The sequence below is a fragment of the Chelonia mydas genome, chromosome 12, assembly GCF_015237465.2.
Source record: "Chelonia mydas isolate rCheMyd1 chromosome 12, rCheMyd1.pri.v2, whole genome shotgun sequence".
NCBI classification, from domain to species: domain Eukaryota; kingdom Metazoa; phylum Chordata; order Testudines; family Cheloniidae; genus Chelonia; species Chelonia mydas.
In genome coordinates this window covers 32,149,508-32,172,538 of record NC_051252.2, presented here as the reverse complement: position 1 = coordinate 32,172,538, position 23,031 = coordinate 32,149,508, and the positions used below count along the sequence as shown (strand labels likewise).

The 23,031-nt window shown below is 42.3% G+C and overlaps 1 protein-coding gene across 7 annotated transcripts in view; it reads right to left on the bottom strand.

The window, feature by feature from the left end:
* The window catches only part of LOC102930118 (c-Maf inducing protein), a 183,752-nt gene that overhangs the window by 77,814 nt on the left and 82,907 nt on the right, over nucleotides 1-23,031 (bottom strand). For all 7 annotated transcript variants that reach the window (XM_043525964.1, XM_043525966.1, XM_043525965.1 and 4 more), the window contains exon 2: nucleotides 2,465-2,590. In XM_043525964.1, the coding sequence (XP_043381899.1) occupies nucleotides 2,465-2,578 (114 nt within the window). In that variant the 5' untranslated portion in view covers nucleotides 2,579-2,590. The remainder of the gene's footprint in view (nucleotides 1-2,464; nucleotides 2,591-23,031) is intronic.

The following is a 23,031-nucleotide window of genomic DNA, read 5'->3' as shown; positions in this document are numbered from 1 at the left end:
CAACGGAGAAGATCCCTGGCTTCGATCTTCCACGAAGCTTATGGGCAATCTTAAACTGCACCTGCACAAACCATGTCAGATGCGGGTACCTGATACACTAATGGAAAATTAAAAACTGTCTAGTGTGCAACTGTTGTCACCCAGAACAGATTGTGGAACATATCACAACTCAATGCCCTATTCACAAATACGATGAAGGTATTATAGTGATACACTCCGCTACTCCAAGCACAATTATCTGTCTTAGCCACCTAAATGTAAAATTATAATTGTTCCGCTGCATCTACGTCAGCCATATGAAAATGATGATGATCAACTGGCTTATTTTCTCTTAAAAACCACAACTGTTTATCCCTCAAAGAAGGAAGAAGCCTAATGCTTCCTATGAAGATTGCACTGCAGTCTACTATTGACCAGCTTCCCCGATAATGCTTCAATATTTAATCTGACCAATTAAAAATATTGGAATGTCAGATACAGCTATCTATCATCTTTCATGGTTCTGATGGACAGCTGATCAGCACTAGGGCCACAAGTACACAATCAGAAGAGGTATCAAGTTCTGCCAGTGCAGCACTGTTCATATCTTCATATATATTACTGAACTACTTCCGGAGCTGCTGTGGTATAGTAAAGATAGAAATGCAACTTCCATTAGAATCACCCTTCTGCAGTTACTCATATTTTCACCAGAACAATTTCCTTTGGAGCTGAAATTTTTTATGAGTTATCTCCATTTCAAAGATGCTCAATTTTTTTTCCTCCACAGTTTCTGCTGAAATCACTCAGCCATTTCTGAATTCTACACGTGAAACACGCCTTCTCGTCCACATATTCCAGTCAGAAGAAACAATGCACACCTAAGAGTCAACAGCTAAACAGATATTATTGAAACTTGATCTATTCTGCAGTCACCACTGAGATCTGAAGAAAACAGGGTCAGCAGTTTTGAAATTATGATTGCTGAAAGATTTTTTTTTTTTTAAGTACATATACAGTTGGATTTTCAGTTAGCTTTCTTTTCTTGATCGACAGCAGTTTCAAAACTCAGGAATGTGGCGGAGCACTCTGCTCTCAGCTAAACTTGCAATGACCTTAGAAATCCTACAAAACCTTACAAACACATGAGGAAGTGTGGGATAATGTAAAAATAAAGGAAATAAAGATGGTGCCTCCTCTTTAGAAATAGGGCTTAAGGAGGACTGAATACAGGAAACTATCTACTATATAACACCACAGCACAGCTGTAAAACAGCTGGTAATGGTAATCAGAATGTTACACAACAATCAGACATAGGGAAACATGCCCAAGGACACTATACTCACATGAATAGCACTTATCATTAGACGTTTCATCCAGAGATCTCAAAGCGCTTAAAAAAAAAAGTGAGCATCCCTAGTCCCAATTTCAAGGTGGGAGAACTAAAACACAGAGATTAATGGCTTGTTTTTCAGATGTGCTGAACACCCACTGACACAGCTGTTCAGGACGTGTCTCACCCAGAGTTACACGGCACGTCAGTCGCCAAACTCTGAAAAGAAACTAGGTCCCCTGACTCCAAAGTCAGGGCCATATCTACTGAACCATGCCGTTTCCCTGAAGCTCTTGGAGATCTCATCTGAAATGCATGTCTATTAAATGTCTATTAGTGTCTGTCCTCCACAATCTCTTTTTTCTGCTCCATCATGTGGTGTGTGGGAGTGACCAACTTGCTTCTTCAAACTGAGAATGCTATGAGCAAGTTCTAAGAGTAAGTAAGACATGCAGTTGAGGTGTCCTTGAGGGCTGCCTGTTTTTAAATAAATCCTAGCATTTTAAAGAACTACATAAACATTTCTGCCCCACATCACCCCCGGTCACCTACCCACAGGGTGGTAATGGAATTATCCATTTCCAAACAGATACTTGAAAGTTCAGACAACTGAGCCGTCTGATTAGTTGAACCTTCTAAGGTGCTTTTTTCTCTAAAATCTAATGGCATTCAATCTCACCTGACGTCTTTACATTAAGAGTGTATGTTTTTATAAAAGATATTATTTAAATTTCACTGGAAGTTCTGTGCTCTTGGCCAGGAATTACAGAGTGAAATTCTATAGTCTGTGTTATTCAGGTTGTCAGACTAGATCATGATATTGGACCCTTTGGGCCTCAAAAATCTATGAATTCTCCCACAAAGCCCTGTCCTGTTTATAAAATCTGCTGCAAGTTTAAATCATCTTGGCCCAACAATTCCCATTCTTCACTATCACTTTAAAAAAAACAAACACAGCAGGCACAGCAACCCAAACAATCTTGAATGGCTTTGAATGTGTCACCTCACACAAATCTGTTGGTAAGTAACCAACTTGACCACAGTGAATTATCTGCCCAGTGTCAGCCTGGCTAATCAGGGCTAACATCTCAGACTTCGCAAACAAGGATCAAAGTGATTAATGGAGAGTTGTTCTTTCATGTTTACTGTACCTGCAGTAAGACTGTACCCCCAGGGATTGTGAGCTGTAAACAGTACTTAGGGGCATTCTCCCAGGAGAGCAGCTGAACGTCTTCAATAGCACTGTAGGAAACTGAGTTTTCCATATACCCAGTTGGCTGCAAGAAAAGAAACAGAGAAAGAAAGAATAAGCATTTACTTACTCATAAGAAGTTTTACAACATGGATTCAAATGCATTACGCCCCAGAAACTGATCCCATCGTATTTGGTGCTGGGAATAGCTGTATAGCGTCTGGTTGCCTTTGATGTTCTGAGCCCATAAGGAGTGGGTGATGGGCAGCCGGGGAGTACACACCATTAGCCATTCCCCTCTGGAACATCAGGCCCAAATCCTGGGGAGGTCACACGTGAAATTGTGCATGACGTCACATTCGCTTCACCTGACCCTGTCACGCAAACACTGAACAACTTGGAGGAACTGGAAGTTTAAATGAGGAGAGAACCTGAATCGACCCCTTGCTGCGTCTGGAGTCAGGAATAAAGTGCAGAGGAAGCACGTGGTCAGAAGCTTTTGAGAAGCTCCTATACAGGTCATTCTACAGAGTTATCAGTCTATCCGTCGCATGTATGGGAGTATTAAAGTCACAAAGGAGTAGACAAAACCAGGAAACAACTGAGGTTAATAATCAAGCCTGGGGAGGAGGCTACAGTTGTTGATCACGCCTGTCTACACTGCAGCAGAAGCAGGCTTCCTAGAGGCGCGCTAGCTCTGCTCAAACCAGTGTGGCGGCACAGGGCTAGCTGCCAGACCATGTACCCAGGAAGTGGGTGGGACTGTACTTGGGCCACTAACCCAAGCCGCTGCCCATGCTGCCACAGCCACATTGTTATTTTTAGCATACTAGCTTAAGCAGAGCTGAGCTGTGTTAGTTTAACTGCGCTGGGAAGCATCTTCCCAGCTGCTGTGTAGACAAATCCTGTACAAAATGTGTTGATTTGGATTGGTTAAATGAATTTGTGAGCTCAATACTGAGCAGGATTTGAGTTGAGATATGCATGGGTGTGTCTGTAGGAGGAAGATACTTGGATTGTACTGACAAAATAGAGTGTAATAGTTAAGCTAGGAAAGATCAGATTTGTATTAATGGAACACCGGTAAACAAATTCCACTGTACACTCTCACAAACCGATGAAAAAATATTTCGATCGATGATAATCGAAATTTACACATAAGCAACATTTCTTTCTTTGCCTGAGAACTTAAAAGAGTTTGTTTTAAGGATATTTACATTTAATATTTTGACAATTTGTGTTTTATTTGAATCTCAACATCTATGTAATTAATTATTTCTGACACCCCCCTCCCCCAACCATTGTCCTCCATAATTTCCCACAACGATGAAAATTTAAATCCATAAAAATAGGGGAAAAATGCTTTAAAATAAACATCAATATTATCTGCCAAAATTATGAAGAAAAATTCTTCCAAACCTAAATGTATTGTGTTGGTTTTTGTTCTGCCTTCTGCTTACAAAGCTGACCAAGTTCATTATCAAATCTGACTCTATCAATGGGTCTTTGGGCTCCAAAGGTGTCTTCTACGCACCTGGCAGAGAGCGGTGGATACACACTCAACCAACAGCTTCAAGATTTAGGGCTTGTCTACACTGGCACTTTACAGCACTGCCACTTTACAGCACTGCCACTTTCTCGCTCAGGGATGTGAAAAAACACCCCCCTAAGCGCAGCAAGTTTCAGCGCGGTAAAGCACCAGTGTAGACAGTGCTCCCAGCGCGGGGAGCCACGCCCCTCGTGGAGGTGGGTTTTTTAGAGCGCTGGGAGAGCTCTCTCCCAGCGCTCTGCCGCGACTACACCAGCCACATTAAAGCACTGCCGCGGCAGCCCTTTAACACTGCCAGTGTAGACTAGCCCTGATAATCAAAGGCAGCCCCACCAACTGCTTATAGCTGCTACATTTAGATGTCAGTTGCCTGAAGAGGTTGCCACTGCCTGATTACAAGTGAGAGTCACAATTAAAACAAACAAAAAAACACAACATGCTGCAATTAAATGTGTGATATGAATCAACAGTGAGGAAACCAAAAGTTAAATACGAAGCTTCTTTTTTAACCTCCCTCACCAATCTGAGGTATTAGAGCAGACAGTACAAATACTACTAGGATATATTCTAAATAGTTGACATTTTATTATTTTCACATATATAAACACACACATTTAATCCTATACACACACACAAAGTAGGTACACACACACATTCAGAGATATAGATGTGTACGTACACACACAATTATTTGAGTTAATCCAGTGCTACACAGCAATCCTGAGACACTCCACTGGCTGCACTCAGGGCTCATATAGATGGAGAAATTGTCCAGCGTAGCTAGTAGAGTAACTATTCTGCTATAACTATGACCGGCCCTTAGACTGAGCCCTGCTTGCAATAAACAATAGGTGTTTATTATTCTTAATTATGTATTATTTTCTCAGTATTTCTGGTTTACGTCTAATTTAGATGTTCCGAATATATTACTCCCCCCTAGTTTAAATTATGTTAATCAACAGTCTTGCAATAGGCTATAAAGAAAATGAAAAAAAAGAAAAAAAAATCCTGTCAAAACTACGACTACCTCTGGGGCAAACAGGAGCAGCTCTAACAATCACAACAGAGGATCTTGTGGGTGAGTGTGAAATAAGCAAATTCCTTTTGGAATGTAGCTACTTTTTAGCTGCACTACTTCCTTCCATAAGGTAAGTGGGCGGTGTGTATGAAAAATCATCCTCACTTTCACTCTTTAAAAGTATACAGAAGCCCCTTATAAAATGTCTGCCAAAATGCAGTAAATGCCCCTATAACACAAGATTACTACGACAAAACCATCAGCTGTCTTTTTAGCAAGAAAAAAAAAATAGGAGTGCAGCTTAAAAGAAAAAACCCTCTTAAAAAATGTTCTGAATAATGCCTGTTGTGGAAGTGTAAATTTTATACAACTCTAGTGATGAAACATGTTCACTGTCTCTTTAACAAAAGTTTGTTGTGCAGGAAGTATGATAAACTTCTGTTTATTCATTTACCCACAATATTGTTCCATGCTAGTGACTTGCGTCCCAGTGGTTTCTGCTGAAACTGTACGTCAGACGTTGCCTACTGGAGAGTAATTATCTTGTTCTCACAGGAAAGCAAAAGCCCAAGACCCTTTAGAGATCAAGACTATGACACTCAGGGAAAATATGAAAAACAGCATGAGCAGGGTCTATTAGGCTCAGGAGACAAAAGTTTTCAACAACATGCTTTCAAAGAATGGCGGGGCAAGGGGAATCCAGCACCAGCAGCGGTAAATATCAAATGAATAGGGCAGGAGCAATGCAAATTGTTCTCTAGGGCTCCCACCCTGTGGTGGTGCTGAGTGCCCTGAGCTCCCATTCCCTTCAAACGAGAGTTCAGAGTGCCCAGAACCCCACAGACACTAATCTTGAGACAAAGATTTTTCCCACAGCTTTTCCCGTAACTGCCTTTTTAAACTGTCACAAAGAGAACTGACCCAGTTCAATCACAGCTCTGTAATCTTTCAACAACTAAATCTCATCCCAAAGACCGAACATCAGCTGATATTCATTAATCAACACATTTAGAAAGAGTAAGATAATGTACAACCCAGCCTTCTTATTAAAGGATCAAAAGAAAGCCATTAATCATTAATAGATATTTCTATTTTGTTTTATTCTCCCATAGCCAGAGTATTTTTTACCTTAAGGGCTAATTTATATACCATTTAAATATCACTTCTGCCTCCCGCCGCTCCTTTTCCCCTCTCCCCCCACAAATGTACTTCAACATGGTTTCAAATCTTCCATCACAGAGAATGGACTGGATTTTGTCACAGTTTCAAGGGTAACTGCACCTGTATCTCCCCTCCCCGCTTGTGGCCACTCAGGTCTCAGGCCTCCATCTATCTCTCAATAGGGACCCAGGTCTCACTCCCTTCTGACCAGGGTTTTAAGGCTGCATAGCTCCCTGCCTTACACTGTGATATCCCCAGCAAGCCAGTCAGCCTAGCACCCAGCACCTGCGCTTTGCTTTCTCTCCCAGGACAGGTTTCAGAGTAACAGCCGTGTTAGTCTGTATTCACAAAAAGAAAAGGAGTACTTGTGGCACCTTAGAGACTAACCAATTTATTTGAGCATGAGCTTTCGTGAGCTACAGCTCACTTTATCGGATGCATACTGTGGAAAGTATAGAAGATCTTTTTATACACATCTTTTTATATGTCGCTTTGTGTGTATAAAAAGATCTTCTATACTTTCCACAGTATGCATCCAATGAAGTGAGCTGTAGCTCACGAAAGCTTATGCTCAAACAAATTGGTTAGTCTCTAAGGTGCCACAAGTACTCCTTTTCTTCTCCCAGAACAATGACAGTGTGTTTACCAGTGACCGCACAGCTGTTCCAAAGCAAAGTACATTTATTCTTAGAGCAAAAGCATCACCAAGAAAATACACACAAAACAATAAAAGGAATTAAATGCTCACTAAATCAGGAAACGCCCATCTCCAACATGGAGAGTCTGGTAGGCCAAAGTCTTTCCCTTCTGCAAAGGTTGGCACCGCCCTACGACACCAAGTCCTATGTCTGCTGTATCGAAAGGAAGGCTCTGAGTTTGTTTAAACTCAGTATTTTATACCAAAAGCCCTGGTTTGTCCCCCAGACTCCAGAAAACAGGTAAAAACCGTCCCTTCCTCTATACCTAGCTTCAAAGGCTGGAAATCTTCATAGCCAGCATTGGGATTTTGCATCAATCACCCCCAAGTGATTCCAGATTTCACAGAAACCACCACCCACCCACCCGAGCGAGCCAGCAACACACAAATACACATCACCTGTCCTGATACAAATGGCTATGAATATTCTACAGCTTGTGCTGTCTGGCCCATCTCATCATAAAGGGTTTGAGAGGTTTTCATGCTTTAAACATAAAATACAATATGGTCCCCAAAAGACACCGCAAGTGGTTGCAATATCTGTCACGGTTGTGCTTCCACGGCACAACCTTGATAAGGAAATTTACATAAATATAAATGAGAATTTTGAAATGCCTTCCATTTTAATGACGTAAAGCCATCTTTGCAGCATGGGAAATCTCTCTTAGATTTGACATATTTCAAGCCCCAGACACCCAATATATCCTCCAAAATACCACATCTGAAAATTTTAACTCTGTTTTGCAATTGTAACTGCAGCCGTACTGCACAAAGACCCTTGAAATGGTGTTTTTAGATCCTGTTACATACCCATGGCCACATTTCGCACTAGGGGCTGTGGAGAGGTGCATGACATCAGCAGGAGCTCTGGGAGGGTACCGTGCCTGAGTCCCACACAGCACTTCCCAGAGCTCTAGGGAGCTCCATCACGACACTACACCATCCTTTTCAGAAGCAAAGCCTTCATTTCGTCCCAGGCAGTGCCAGCCTGGCTGGTCAGTGCAGAGGGGCCTTTACCACTTTGGAGTAGCCAGCACCACACTGGGAAGCCCAAGAACTATACTGTGCCTATCCCTTACACTTGGGAGCAAAGGCTTCTTTGAATGCACCTTCATGGGACTGAGCAAAATTTAGCCTTCTATCAAGAAAAACAATTTAAAATCTAATTTATTTTTTATTGTTTATGCAAATGTTTTCATTTTTACATTTCACTCAGCTTAGACAAGGAAACTAGGTTAGTCAGTTTCATGTTTATGTACAGTTGACAAGCTCTTTGCTGTTGTTTTTGGTCTGCAACATGGCAGGGAATTTTTAAAGGTGGATAGAGGGCTGGCTAGATTGTCGGGCTCAATGGGTAGTGATCAACAGCTCGATGTCTAGTTGGCAGCCGGTATCAAGCGGAGTGCCCCAGGGGTCGGTCCTGGGGCCAGTTTTGTTCAGCATCTTTATTAATGATCTAGACGATGGGACAGATTGCACCCTCAGCAAGTTTGCGGATGACACTAAGCTTGGGGGAGAGGTAGATACGCTGGAGGGTAGGGAGAGTCCAGAGTGACCCAAACAAATTGGAGGATTGGGCCAAAACAAATCTGATGAGGTTCAACAAGGACAAGTGCAGAGGACCTGGGGATTACAGTGGATGAGAAGCTGGATGTGAGTCAGCAGTGTGCCCTTGTTGCCAAGAAGGCTAACGGCATATTGGGCTGCATTAGTAGGAGCATTGCCAGCAGATCGAAGGAAGAGATTATTCCCCTGTATTCAGCACTGGTGAGGCCACATCTCGGGTACTGTGTCCAGTTTTGGGCCCCACACTACAGAAAGGATGTGGACAAATTGGAGAGTCCAGTGGAGGGCAATGAAAATGATCAGGGGGCTGCAGCACTTGACTTATGAGGAGAGGCTGAGGGAACTGGGCTTGTTTAGTCTGCAGAAGAAAAGAGTGAAGGGGCATTTGATAGCAGCCTTCAACTACCTGAAGGGGGGTTCCAAAGAGGATGGAGCTGGGCTGATCTCAGTGCTGGAAGATGACAGAACAAGGAGCAATGGTCTCAAGTTGCAGTGGGGGAAGTCTGGTTGGATATTAGGAAACACTATTTCACTAGGAGGGTGGTGAAACACTGGAATGGGTTACCTAGGGAGGTGGTGGAATCTCCATCCTTAGAGGTTTTTAAGGCCCGGCTTGACAAAGCCCTGGCTGGGATGATTTAGTTGGTATTGGTCCTGCTTTGAGCAAGGGGTTGGACTAGATGACCGCCTGAGGTCTCTTCCAACCCTGATATTCTATGATTCTATGAAAAGGCTTTTTATTTAAATTAAAGTTAAATCATGGAAACATTTCCATTTACATTAGCTTTTGTGAAACCCATTCTCCCCACAAGACATACATACCTTTCCCTTCAGTGTAAGAGGAACCGAGAATTTTTGTCCTTTTAAAGAAAAACGTTGCATTTCGTTCAGTTTCATAAAGATCGATAAACCATAAAGCTTTGAAGCCAAGTGACTTTTTTGATCCAGGACAACCAGATACCAGAAGACACAGTAGATCATAAACTCAAAGGATTAAATGCTCATAAAATTGAAGGAACCTTCAGACCCAAATTTAAAGTCAGCCTTCCTTCAGCTTTTCTGGGAAGCAGCAGCAGCCTATACAATAAAACAAAAATCTGCACACTTGTTTCCATAGGAAATTGACTAAAAAGGAAAGAATAAACATGATGTCCACTGTTAAAATGAGGCTTGTATGCATTTACACACAATAACGTACTAAATCTTCAAGAGCACCACTTCGGCAAGAGACTGTCTAGAACAGATGCATCATACAAATAGAGGGAATCATTCACATGAGATGTGACAGACAGATGTACATATGTACTAGGGGTGTATGATAGGTAACCCTAAACTATCCTATGACTTTCCCAGGGAGATACCTTTGGTGGAAAAACATGGTATTCTAACACACTCTCCATCACCGTCAGATGTCTAGGTCTCATTTGGCTGTTCTTGTTAGTAAGGCATTTAAATGCATGCAGTTCAGGATGACGAATATGCCCTATTATGTATAGCTGTCCGTATCTGTATTAGTGCCCAATCTGGTAAAGTGCACACCACCTCCTGGGAAATGCTGATTGCCCTCACCTCCAACTGGAGTGGAGGTGAGGGTGCTCAATTACACCTTACAGGGTCATGGACTAAGGAATTGCTGACAATGGCAGCCAGCATGAAGAATCTCTGACAATACATGAATACATCTATGGCTCAAGAAAAGAAACAGCATATTAGAAATTGACCCTTGTCCCTACAAAATCCAGAGGAATTAACATCTGATCTGGCCAAATATAAGCGACAAGACGACATTTATCAAGTGCACCTATTGACAATGTGAGGTCATGATATCCAGCTCAATACAATTTGGCTAATTCTTGATATGGAAGAAATGTATGGTTATTCATTTGTCATAAACAGGTGGAAGTCAATGTTAATCTCATGAAGATTAATATGATAAGAGACAAAGTCTAGTAGCAGGACTATACACACACCTCCACGGTAACATTAGTGTGCAATGACATGGAGAATGAGAGTTTTAGGTTTTCCTCTGAAGCCCAACCACATTTGGATCAAGGGCAGCAGTTTTTAAACTTCATAGCATCATGACCCCTCCCATTCTGACAACAAAAATTACGACATGACCCCAGGAAGGGGGGGAACAAATATTGAGCCTGCCTGAGCCCTGCTGCCCTGGGTAGAAATGGGGGGCCAAAGCTGAAGCCCAAGAGCTTCTGCCCTGGGCAGGGGCATATAACCTTAGCCCTGGGCGGTGGGGCTTCAGCTTCAGACTTGCTGGGGCCAGGGCCAACATCAGCCTCAGCAACCCCATTTAAATGGGGGTCGCAACCCACTTTGGGGTCCTGAACCACAGTCTGAGAACCCCTGATCTAGTGCCAGGATTCTTCATTAGGTGAATCATGGGATCTGCTGCAGTACAGCAAGTCCTTTCCTAGTTGGATTGTTAAGCAAAAAGTCTATCACACAGCTCCACAGCAAAGGAAACCAAGGAGAGCTCTTTGGTTCTGGATGAGATGCACCGGAGTCAGGGAAACGTGAGCTGAGGAGCACATGGAAGGGTCTGTGTTTCAAAGATGGGGCTATTCTTGTAGAGGGATGGCATTGTGTCACTAATTGAGGTAAAGCTAAATGCCACCAATAGAAGCTGCACTCTCCTGTATGCCTCTGGGTCTGCTTTGGTCATTAACTTTTTTTTTTATGCCTAGGAGAAAGAGTAACACTATCAATTTGATCACAGTGGGCTAGATCTTCAATGCAGCTATACAGTTTACACTAGCTGAGGAGCTGGCTCCATGTATCATACATTATGCACACAAGTGCTGTAACCTAGGGAATGCTAATGAACAACAACAGGGAATTCTACCACATTTATCCATACATAGGGAAACATACATGTCCCATGTTCAATGCAGTATAGGTTGATTCCAACAAAAATTAGTTATTATTTGTGTTACTGTAGCATCAAGGAGCCCTAGTCATGGACCAGGATCCCAGTGTGCTAGGTGCTGTACAAAAACACAGAACATAAAGATGGTGTTTTCCCCAAGGAGCTAGTTTACAATCTGATTTACTATGTGATTTAATTAAGCAAAGGCCCAGATCCTTAGCTGGTGTCAATCCGCAGAGCTCCAAAAGACTGTAGTGGAACTACATTGATTTATACAAGCCGAAAATCAGGGCCAGAAATTCATCTGAATTTTAGCTCGGCAGCAGATCAGGTGCAACTCCGCTTCTTCTCCAAATATTTAAGGATACATTTTAATGTGACAGCCTGCAATCCCAGGTAACACTGTCATTTAACAAAACCAAAAACGTGGATGATCGTAGACTGCACACAAAGTACTTTCATAATTTGCAATGCGTTTGATGTACCAATCCCATGCAGCCACATGTGATGGAGAGAACAAAACTGTCTGTCACACAATTGACAAGAAAAGCTAGTCTCCGCCTCAACATGAAATAATCTCTCCAATGTCTGAGTCATCAGAGCAACAACACGGGGGCGGGGGGGGGGGGGGGAGAGAAGAGAAGAAACAGGATGGGAGAAAAAAATCTTGAGAAAAAATAAATGCAAATTGCTTCAGATGTTGAATGAATATAAATGTTTCTATTAATCATATTTAATAAGCAGCTAACAGCAGCACATGAGCTGACGCTCAGACTTACACCATTACCTGGCATCTATGTGAAAGCAGTGATTTGGATATGAACAATTCTCTCTTAGAAATTCATCCTCAAAAGGGGGAAAAAATAAAGTCATTTTACAGGAAATGTGCTGTGCGAGACGAGTCAAGTTGGCAGAAAAAAAAAAATCTGTTAATACGTTGCTTAAAAACCAATGTTATAAAATCCATGTATGCACTTTCTTAATAGGGGAGGGGAGTTATTTCTTTCATTGTCAAACCCAGATGAGGAACCAGTGAGAGCACGCTGTTTTTATTTTATCCATAGAATTATTTGACTTTCAGACAGTAAGATGAGAGGTGTATCTTAATGGCTTTTGATGATGCACAGCCACCAACAAGAATACTCTGCCTGAGCAGCTCATAAGAAGTCAATTTCCTGCTTTGGGAGGAGGGTTAATGTGACAAAGTGACACCAGGGGGATCTTTAATGTATTTAACGATTATGGACTGATGGGCTGGCATTTGAAAAGCACACCCTGCATGTATGCTGGAAAGTTGTCCCTCTATGTATCGTGCTACCGCCAACAAGTGTTGAAAACAGCCACTCTGCTGATGTGGGAGGAGCCACCCATATGCAACACGTGGTATATGAAGGAGAGCTGACCCCTCATAGAATTAGGGACTTGATCACATTTTGCAACTAAGTCTGTTGAACTCTATTGATTCAGTGCACGCTACAGGATGACCATCAGCGGAGAGAAGTGGAAAGGGGAGGGAGCCACACTTGGCACAAGCTGTTATACGTGGCAAGGGTTTCTAACACAGGCCAAGCCCAGGTGGAAAGCTTTGTTCTCCAAGTACCTGATCCTTCACTCAGTGCAAGTGAAGGTCATTCAGCAGCTCACAGAAAGCTGTGAGCCATATGACAAAGACATATAGGGACTGCTCAGCCACAAGGAGTTTATTCCTACAGAGAGTGCACAGTCAAGCCTTTAATGTAAAATACTTTGTAATTATAGAGCATCTTCCACCAAAGGATCCCAAAGCACTTTACAAACTCTAACCAGTAGTCTCACAACAGGGAGATACCAGAGATAGAACACAGAACAGCCATACTGGGACAGATCAATGGTCCATCTAGCCCACTAACTGGGCCAGTGCCAGGTACTTCAGAGGGAATGAACAGAACAAAGCAATTATTGAGTGATCCATCCCGTCTTTCAGTCCCAGCACCTGGCTTAGGGACACATGCATGGGGTTGCATCCCAGACCACCTTGGCTAACAGCCATTGATAGATCCATCCTCCATTAACTTATCTAATTATTTTTTGAACCTAGTTATACTTTTGGCCTTCACAACATCCCCTGGCAATAAGCTCCACATACTGACTGTGCATTGTGCAAAGAAGTACTTCCTTTAATTTATTTTAAACCTGCTGCCTATTAATTTCATTTGGTGACCCACGGTTTAAAAATTCCAAACCATTAGTCTCACAATACCCATGTGAATGACTATCCCCCATGTACCAATGAAGAAAATGAGCAACAGAAAGATTACTCCGCAGCAATTGCGGGGGCTCAGTACTTCTGAGGATCATGCCCTAAATGGCCTGCCCACGGTCACACAAAGTTTGCCGTATCCTAGACATGTGATTTAACTACAAGTCCATCCTTCTTACCACTTAAATTATCTTACTGTTTTCTTAACATGGGCAACCATTTATCCTAATTCATGTAGCTTAGCTATTAATACCCATATTGCTATACATTTTGTGATTCCCCCTGCCATCCTTTGTCGTGTCTAATAAGATGGTAAATTCTTCAAGGAAAGGACTGTTTCGTACTATGGGTATGTAGAGCAACTAGCACAATGGGGCCCCTATCTCAGTTGAGGCCTCCAGGTGCTATTACAAAACAACTAATTAAAAAAACATGAAGAAGATGGCCAACAAATAACGGAAAGCCTGAGGGACAACTGAGTAGAGGCTGATGTGCATTTAACAACAACATCAACACAAACCGTATATAAAGTATAGAAAACAAATCTATATATTTTGATTGTCCCCCTCTCCCTTCCTATGTTGCCTGTCTTCTTGGATTGAAAGCTACTTTGGACAGAGAAATTGCAAGCATATTGTGTGCCCTTTCAGAACAGCAATAATAAACAACAGCAACAACAAGCACTCGTTGCAGAAGCCGCTGGGCACATGCACACATTTATAAAATAATTAAATTGTATATATGCACATTTTAAAAAAAATCACACCACTCTGCCTTCAATAGGCAGCATCAATAGACAAGCACCCAAACCTCTAGCTAAATTTCCATAGCAACAACGATGTGACAGAAAACACTCCATCCGCAAACCACTGAGTCAAGGCTGCCCTCCGTTTTCAATTATCTTCAAGCCAACACTTAGTGAACAGACTGGCCTTGCACTGTGCCATGAAATGCATCAAACTCAAGTACTGGCAGACTAGCGAGGCAAGCAAGCACTACACTCGAGGACGTTCCATTGTGCACCGACCCCGAGGTATCGTCTAAAGCTAAACTAAAATGCACGGCAACAAAGTATTGGCTGAAAGATGTTGTACTCGCAAAAACAATCACCCCAGGCTTTTCTAAACTGGTTTTAGGGCCAGGTACTAGATGTTTAGCTGAGCACCATATGAACTGAGGACGTCTACTATGATTTCTCCCCAGTATGGATAGGAAACCACAACAACCACTGCAGCAGCACTGGTTCAACTAACCTGTAATATACTGACTCTTTTGTGGCTCAGCCAAAATAAAAGATAAGGGAATTACTACTACTGCCAGCTAAGGAAAATCTCCAACTATTGCATTGTCACAGCACACATCCGTTACAGGTCCGCCAACCCCATACCAATGGAGTGCTTTATGTTAGGAAATTACTCCAAAGCTCCTCATTTCAGCCAAAACCAGACCCTAATGGATAGATGCTTTAAAGTCCAAGAACACATAAGTACAACTTCCGTTGTTAGGCAAGCCATGCAGTCTCAAAACTTTTTTGGGGCAAAAACAATGTTGCTGTGTGAAAGACATGTGAGTCATCACAAAAGCCAGCAAGATAACCCACAGTTACATGCACTTAACAGAAGCCCTGCAGTGGCTTCTTTGCTAAGGGTATCTCTTAGAGCTCACATCTGGGACCTGCTAACAGAAGAACATCACCTAGTCTCAAATATCAAGCTGGCACACAGGAAGAAAATCTCTTAAGCACCAGAGACCAGGCCATATAAACATATACAGATTACTTTGCTATGAAATAAAAGACCAGCACACATCTCTATTTAATTTTTTTAACAGCTCTAACAATTGAGAAACCATTGTTTTAGTCAAAGGCAGTAACACGTTATTGCATAGTATCTTTTCTTTCAAGGACACCAAGAAAGCCAGAAATAGGCACCTTTGCCAAAGAAAAATCTCCAGACAGTGGCAACAATTCCTAGAAAGGTGCTGGGACTATCATCCCTTGCTTGGCAATAGATCAGCTATGCGTCTTTCACACAGGATCCCCATCTATCTACACCAGGAGAGAACTTTGGCATTTCCAAGGGGATTTCTCCTTGCAAGTCAAGAACCAAGTGCAAGGGTAGATGGCATGGTATGGGAGAAGATGAAGCCAGCACTCAGCCCACAAACTCAGCTCTAATACATTCTGCATATATAGTCAAGCATGAAAAGGTACACTGGTACCAAATACTGAAGTTGTGCAGATGTTGAATCATCCAGGATCCCACATCCTGTGAAGTTATTGATTTGTCTCTCAGACTTTGGCAATCTCTGGCAGCCCTCACTGTTTTCTTTACAGCACATCACAGCTTGTTTCTTATGTTGTTTGTTTTCAAGACCTGGGATTTAATCACTGCCAAGCAAGGACAGCTAAACATAGTACAAATGTGCTGCACTTTAAATGTCTCATTCTTTGCTTAAACAAATACCCCAAAGGCTGACCACACAGTCTCTAGTTCCCAGGATTCAATGTTTCATCTCAATCCAGATAGAGCACTGCATACTGGAAGCTGTAGTCTCTGTGAGCCAAACTTCTGTATTAAAGAAGAGGAGTAATACAATCTATTCCCTTTCATGTAAATTAGGTGCAAGCCATGAGCTTCCAACAAGTTGTCAGTGTAACCTTCTACTGGATGAATTATAAACTCCCCAGTCCTGACTTGAGAGATATTACATAAGGGGAAGGACACAGTGTCTTGTTTCAAGTGTCTCATCTTTCATTAGACAATATTGGTATTCCTCATGAGGATTTTAATTAATGCATGCTCCTATGACTATGTCAGTGGTTTACTTTCACCACTTCCACAGCATTACAGAGAACACATCACCACTCCAATGGAAAGCACTCTACTTATTCTTTTTTTTAAACAGGAAGTCTTTGGTAAAATTGCGATTACTCAACCCCTCCTCACACTCTCCAGGCTCCACCTATAACCTCCTTCAGTGCTGATCCTCCTCCTCGTTTAATGATGACTGACTTGTTTGGATTGTAAGGAGTGTTGCTGTTTAAATATAGGGTAAATGAAATGTGTGATACCTGCACCATGGAGGGTGGGGTGAGGAATGGCAATTGCAGTGTGAAAGTGAATCAAGTATGAGAGATCTGTCAGTTTACTGGTAGAGACACAATGGAGATGACACAGAGTATCAATTAGATTCCAAGCTGGCTTTGTTAAATCTTCTTTACTGCACACAAGAATTTTCACAGGTTTCTAAACATGCCTCTTTATCTTCATTTTTTGAAAAATGAAATTCAACTAAAACAATAATGGTTTGTGCTGTAGGGATGGCGAACTACAAGTTGATGCAAAAGATGCCCATTTGGTAAACTTGTTAGTTTTAATGTAATATTTATAAGCATGAGGTTTTTTCCAAGGTAAAGATCTCATAAAATTAAAATAAAGACACCTGCTTGGGAAAGGTGTTATATCACCATCATAACCAACATGGTTTTAGAGAAACTACAGCCAGAAACACCACAACCTCAGTAATGGCCAGACATTCATACGTCAGTGGTTCTTTTGAGTCAGAAGAATAATTCTATAGAAATTACAACACACCTTCTGGGAATTTAGGTCAACTCCAAAAACACAAACTCTCCAATTTCCTCAGAAGTCTTTTGTTTATTTGAATCTGGTTTACCAAGCTGTCCTTTTGTTAGCCACACAAACACATTACTTTATCAGTTTAACCCTTCTCCCTCCTCTTGTTTGTTAACTCCACTTGTTAGGTCTACACTTAAAATAAGATTGTAAATCCACTGGGATAGGGACAGTGGGTTGCTATGTGGTCATTGAGCCTGCAGCACAATGGGGTCCCAAACCTGAATATAGACCCTATGCACTAACACATAATTAGAGTGTACACAGACGCCCAGAGGAGTTCTGTCATGAGGCTCTACGTATTAGAATTACACATCAAATTTTGACACAGGCACTCTCCAGAAATCCCTCTACTATGTGCTGAGATTCACAGTATATCACCGAATCCGTACACCTTACAGTACAGGAAAAATGCACTTCTGTATGTTAAAACATGCCCACTGTTGAGTAAATCCATGTCCATGTATATACTACACACACACCAAGTTTTTTTAAATCTATGAAGTTGCTTCTAAATTAAATAAGCAAAGCTGGTTAATTAAAGCACACACCCACACCCACACATTTGGAAACAAAAACAAGGAGCGAACTATTAGGTTGATTATAAGATTTTTTTTTTTTTTAAAAGCATCCAGGAGACGAGACCCAACACCTGGATGAAGTTTGGTTGCCCATGTGCCAGAACTGCAAGTTCCCATCAAGGCAAAGAAAAACAGCAGAGCACACACCCGCCCATGACTGCAATGTGGGAACCGGTAAGACCCTGCCTGCACCTCTGTTAGCTGTTGCTGCACACTCTCAGGCTCTGAATCTTCGTTTGCTCACAGGACGGACCAAGATGAATGCCTTAAAAAGAAATGCCTGCCTCTAAAAGTCCAGAAATGTTCCATGTTGCTCTAGCTATCTATGGATATGGAACTGGAACTGGAACAACGATCCACAACTTTGCAGCAGGGTAAGCAATACACGCGAGAAATTTAAGTACCAATGGAGATGGGGCTTTGTCTGATCTTCTCCACAATCATTGTGTGTCTGATCACTGAAAACAATCATCAAAACAGAATAGCCATGCACACCAGATATTCACATAAAGCATGCTGGTGGCCAACCATATATGGGGAAATATTTTGTTCTTTTCTAGATGCAGATAGCCAGAGTATAGTAAACAAGGCCACTGTCAGCTTGGTCTACTCACTGCACAACTTTTCACTGAGCATGCTGAAGTACTTCTGTGGCAGTTTCAAAGGGACACTACCCACTAGTCAATTTTTAAAATATATTAGTTAGAAGTAGTTACAGGGCCAGATGCCTCCCAATCAGTGATTCTGCAGTCTTATTTTCCTATGCTATAAACATGCTTTCCCCTTCACTGTGGCTGGGTTCAAGACCCACACAAACAAAAGGGGCTTGGGGGGAAATGACTGACTACAAAGGGAAAAATCAATGAAATTAACTACACACAAAATGCAGTTAGTTGTACAAAGTAAACAAACTGGAAAAAACAGCAAAGAGATTGGAGGGAAAACCTTTCCCCCCCCCCCCCCAATAGTCATTTTAGGTGGTGGTGTAATAATAGCAGGGAAAGCATTTTCAGAGAGAAGCATGAGTTTTAAGGTCTGGTGTCCCTCAAACTCTCAGGCTTAATTTTTTGTAGATTTACATTTAAGAACTGACATTATTTGCTTGTAACTGCTAGAACCTGCCCCTCTCACCTTCCTTTACCACCTTTCTTTTTCCTTCCTCAATCCCTTTCCTATTCTTTCTTTCAGTCTGGTGCACAGCCCTTCAGACACCAGCATGAATAAATGTTTCTTCCCAGCTGGGCCCTCCAATTACTTGGCACCCCCGCCCCCACTCCACTCCTTCTCCTGCCTCTTCCTGCCTCCACTCCTCCTCCCTCTCCCGCCTTCTCCACTCCTCCTCCCTCCCCAGCGCCTCCTGCATGCGGCTGAACAGCTGATCGTGGTGGGAGGGAGGGGCTGGGGGGGAGGCGGAGGGGCTGATCTGCAGGGCTGCCGGTGGGTGCTGAGCAGCCACTATTTTTTCCCCGTGGGTGCTCCAGCCCTGGAGCACCCACGGAGTCAGCACCTATGCCTGTTGGCACTTAAATAACAGTGGTAATATAAAACCAGAGTTCTGTTTAATTCCCACAGAGGCAGCAGGCCATTTCATCCACTTTATACTCGGACCTCTGGTGATAAATATTAAAAGCTGGAGTCAGCCTGACCTGCTCAACAGTCACCTGCCTGATCACACTGGGTTTAAGGGATACATCATGCTGAAAGACTTATATCATGTCTTTCAAAAATGAACCTAGAGGAAGCTTTATCTTTGGTGATAATTACAAGCCCCTTGCTCTGTTTGCACACAATGATCAGGTTGAAGGCACCGTGACCACCCTCTGCAGTAACGTTCTGGTTTGCAATTCAAAGGCACGGAGAAGCCAGTGTCTTCCTGTGAGCTGTGTGTCAGTGCTTGATTCCTTTGGTAAGAATGTTTTTTGCATCTGAAGGAAATAGCCTATTTTTGCAAATCCTTAAATATCACAGTTACAACCTTTCAAGCAGGGCTTTCCACTCAGGGAGGGAGAGAGGAGAGAAACTTCTCAGAGCTTTGATCTCAGAAACACAATAAAGAGCCATGAAACCTGAATTGTCATCAGTGACTTCTTTGGCTACAAAGCAGAAACACCAAGCCAGCCTCAGCATTTCCTTTGGGAAGGTGTGGGGGTACCAAAACCCCCAAATATGGGGCTGCATCAGAACACTGAATTCAAACACTCTGGAGCTGAATCAAGATTTGCATGTCATCATTAGGGCCTGTAAAAGGATTAAAACATTTTTGGTTCTCTCTATATGTAAGCCACAGCCCCACAATTCAAACAGCCCAAGTTTTGGAAGTGTTTAAAATCCAGACCTGAACCTGGATCCTGACTTATGCCCATTTTTACTTGCATCAGCTATACCTAAACCATATAAACAGGGAGATCTTCCTTGCTCTCCTCTTTTTAATATTGAAGATATTCATAAATATCACTGTACAACATGGCTCCTTAGAATCACAATGGTATCGGGGATGGAAGAATTCAGGTCCTTCTCCTCCAAAATCTCAGGCCCCTACCACTTGAGCCATAATTTCTAAAAGTAGTAAAGTAAATGTGTAACCCAAGAAGTAGAGGGCAATGACACACACATGAGCAGTTCTGATTCGATCCAGCAGAGGGCAGCGGTATACAAAGGTAGCCATCAGTATTCAACAGTGGAAGGATTTATTTTTCATGTTCACATGCCTAATGTTTTATCCAAGAAATACAACTCAAACTGAATATGATCAGACAGGAGATTTTCATTAATTTGCTTTTAAATATCGTCTCTCTCCTCTCTAATCACCTTGGCTACGTATTGCCCCAGTACTAACACCTTCTCATGGGACTACGATGTTTGCAGTTGTGAAGAACAAAAATCAAAACAAAAATCTGCTTTAATCAGAAGTGTAATCAGGACAGCAACAACAGGAAAAGGTGAGCATTGTGAATGTTTTGGCTTAGTTTTCCTACCTGCACATTCTGGGTAACATTTACAGAGGAAAGTTGTATATAGAGATTGGTTATCAGTTCTTTTCTCACATAGGAACAAACAAGTTATTGTAAAGCATCTGAAAATAAGGAACTGCAACTATGCCATCTCTTCAAAAAAGACCAAAGTTATTGGCAAGCCCTTTTCAAGGGTCGTTAAAGAGTTTTGGGGAAATGTGTGAAAATGTTATTACTGGAGAAAAAACTTACAGCTTGCAATAATAAAGCTCCCCTCTTTCAGAAATTCTCTCCCCTCCACCCTGGAGAGAGAGGTCTGGCTGACATTTGCTTAGCTTTCCAAAAGTACAAAAAAATCATCCCTGGGGAACTGTAAACAGTTTCTCATTCTCTTACAAGAAATCTAATTTTTATTAGAAATGGGCGTAAAGCAGAAGCACAGGCCCACATTCGAAGTCTGTAGCCTGGATTCAGCCCGTGACAGATGTTCAAACACCCCAACATTTGGGAGAGTTTGGATTCCAATCCCAATTCCAAATACCCAAAGTTTTGAGACACTCAGAGCTAGAACTCTGATTTGGGGACAAAACATTCTGATCTAGGTCTGAAGTTCAGATGCAGAGTTTCAATTCTGCTCATTATAGGGATATGAGACTCAGACCTCAGATCTCAAGTTTTAGTTTGGTCCCAAATTCTAATATCTATACAGCTAGCAGCCCCCTTTCAAATTGGAGAACAGGGAATTCACAGTATAGCTCCAATCACTCTTGTGAGGTGGGAATTATGCATTAAAAAGCATTCTTAAAGAAAGTCAGATTTTCAAAGGTGCAATTGCATACCCACCCCATTTGCACAGATCTGAATCTCATGGCTATGACCCATGGTCCATGAAAGTCCAGCAACAGCAAAACCGCAAACCTTTGAATATCTGGCACTTGGCTAGGTCTTCCTCTTTATCTCAGCTCTCTAGCTGTGCAGTCTCTCTTCATGCTCTCTCACAGTAATGATACAGGTAGTCATCTTGCATACTCCTACACCGTTGTGCATCAATTGTTTAAATTTTATTAACATTTCCACCCAGTGCGTTCATTTCCAGGATCTCATTCATCCAGGAGACTACCAAAAGGGAGCTGGGAAACATAGTGTTCCCATCTGCTGTCGTGACCTCACAAGAATCAACGATGCAGTAATAATGCCTCAGTGGCAACAGATGTACAGCCGATCTTGCTGAATTCTAACAACGCTTTTTGAAACAAAGTGCGCATCTATAATTCTAGAAGTAATGTAACATTCATTAAATACACCACTGCCTATCTATAAATGTATATAAATAGCAGATATCTACATATACAGATGTGCACATATATAATATTACACACACTGCATATACATAGTACAATACACAGGAGACACATTTACCAACGAAAGTTAAACCCTGAAAGAATGCTAGACCCAAACAAAGTAACTTATTTTTAAAATCGGAGGCCAAATCCTGAAGTGCTCGTTCAGTCCTTTCTCAGGCAAAACTTTCAATGACCTTAGTAGGATTTACTCATGTGAGCAAGATATGCAGGGATTGGTCTTTCAGTAATTAATGGCTATGGGAATGAGCCCACAGGATAACTGTTGGGGCCTATCCTGCCAGCATGTATTCATGCATATAGACCTTCTTCATACAAGCAGCTCCCTTGATTGATATGGGATCATTTATTTGAAGATCAAGCCCAGAGTTTGTTACTGACACATCACTTGTGTGAGGTGAACTAAAACCGAAAGCAGTTTAATTATGGGCTTGATACAGAAGTTCCTAAGTGTGGTTTTCTGGCCTGTGGCCTGCAGGTCAGACTACGTGATCATAATGGTCCCTTCTGGCCTGAAAACCTAAGACTCTATGAATCTTAATTAAGTGTCACAACCATTCTGTTTCTCTAGCTGGGGAAGTCATGCTACAAGAACCCGAAAATGGCAGCCATGTCTTCTTCACTATGAAGTGTTCTTCTAAGCACAACAGGACATAGGCACCGACTTCCCCTCTTTCCCGTGGGTGCTCGACCCCCTTCTGCCCCTGGCCCCGCCCCCAATCCACCCCTTCAATGAGACCCTGCCCCTACCTCGCCTCTTCACAACCCAGCCCCGCCCCCATTCCAATCCCTTCCCCCAAAATCCCCACCCCAACTCTGCCTCCTCCCTGTCCCTATTCCAACTCCTTCCCCAAATCCCTGCCCTGGCCCCACCTTTTCCC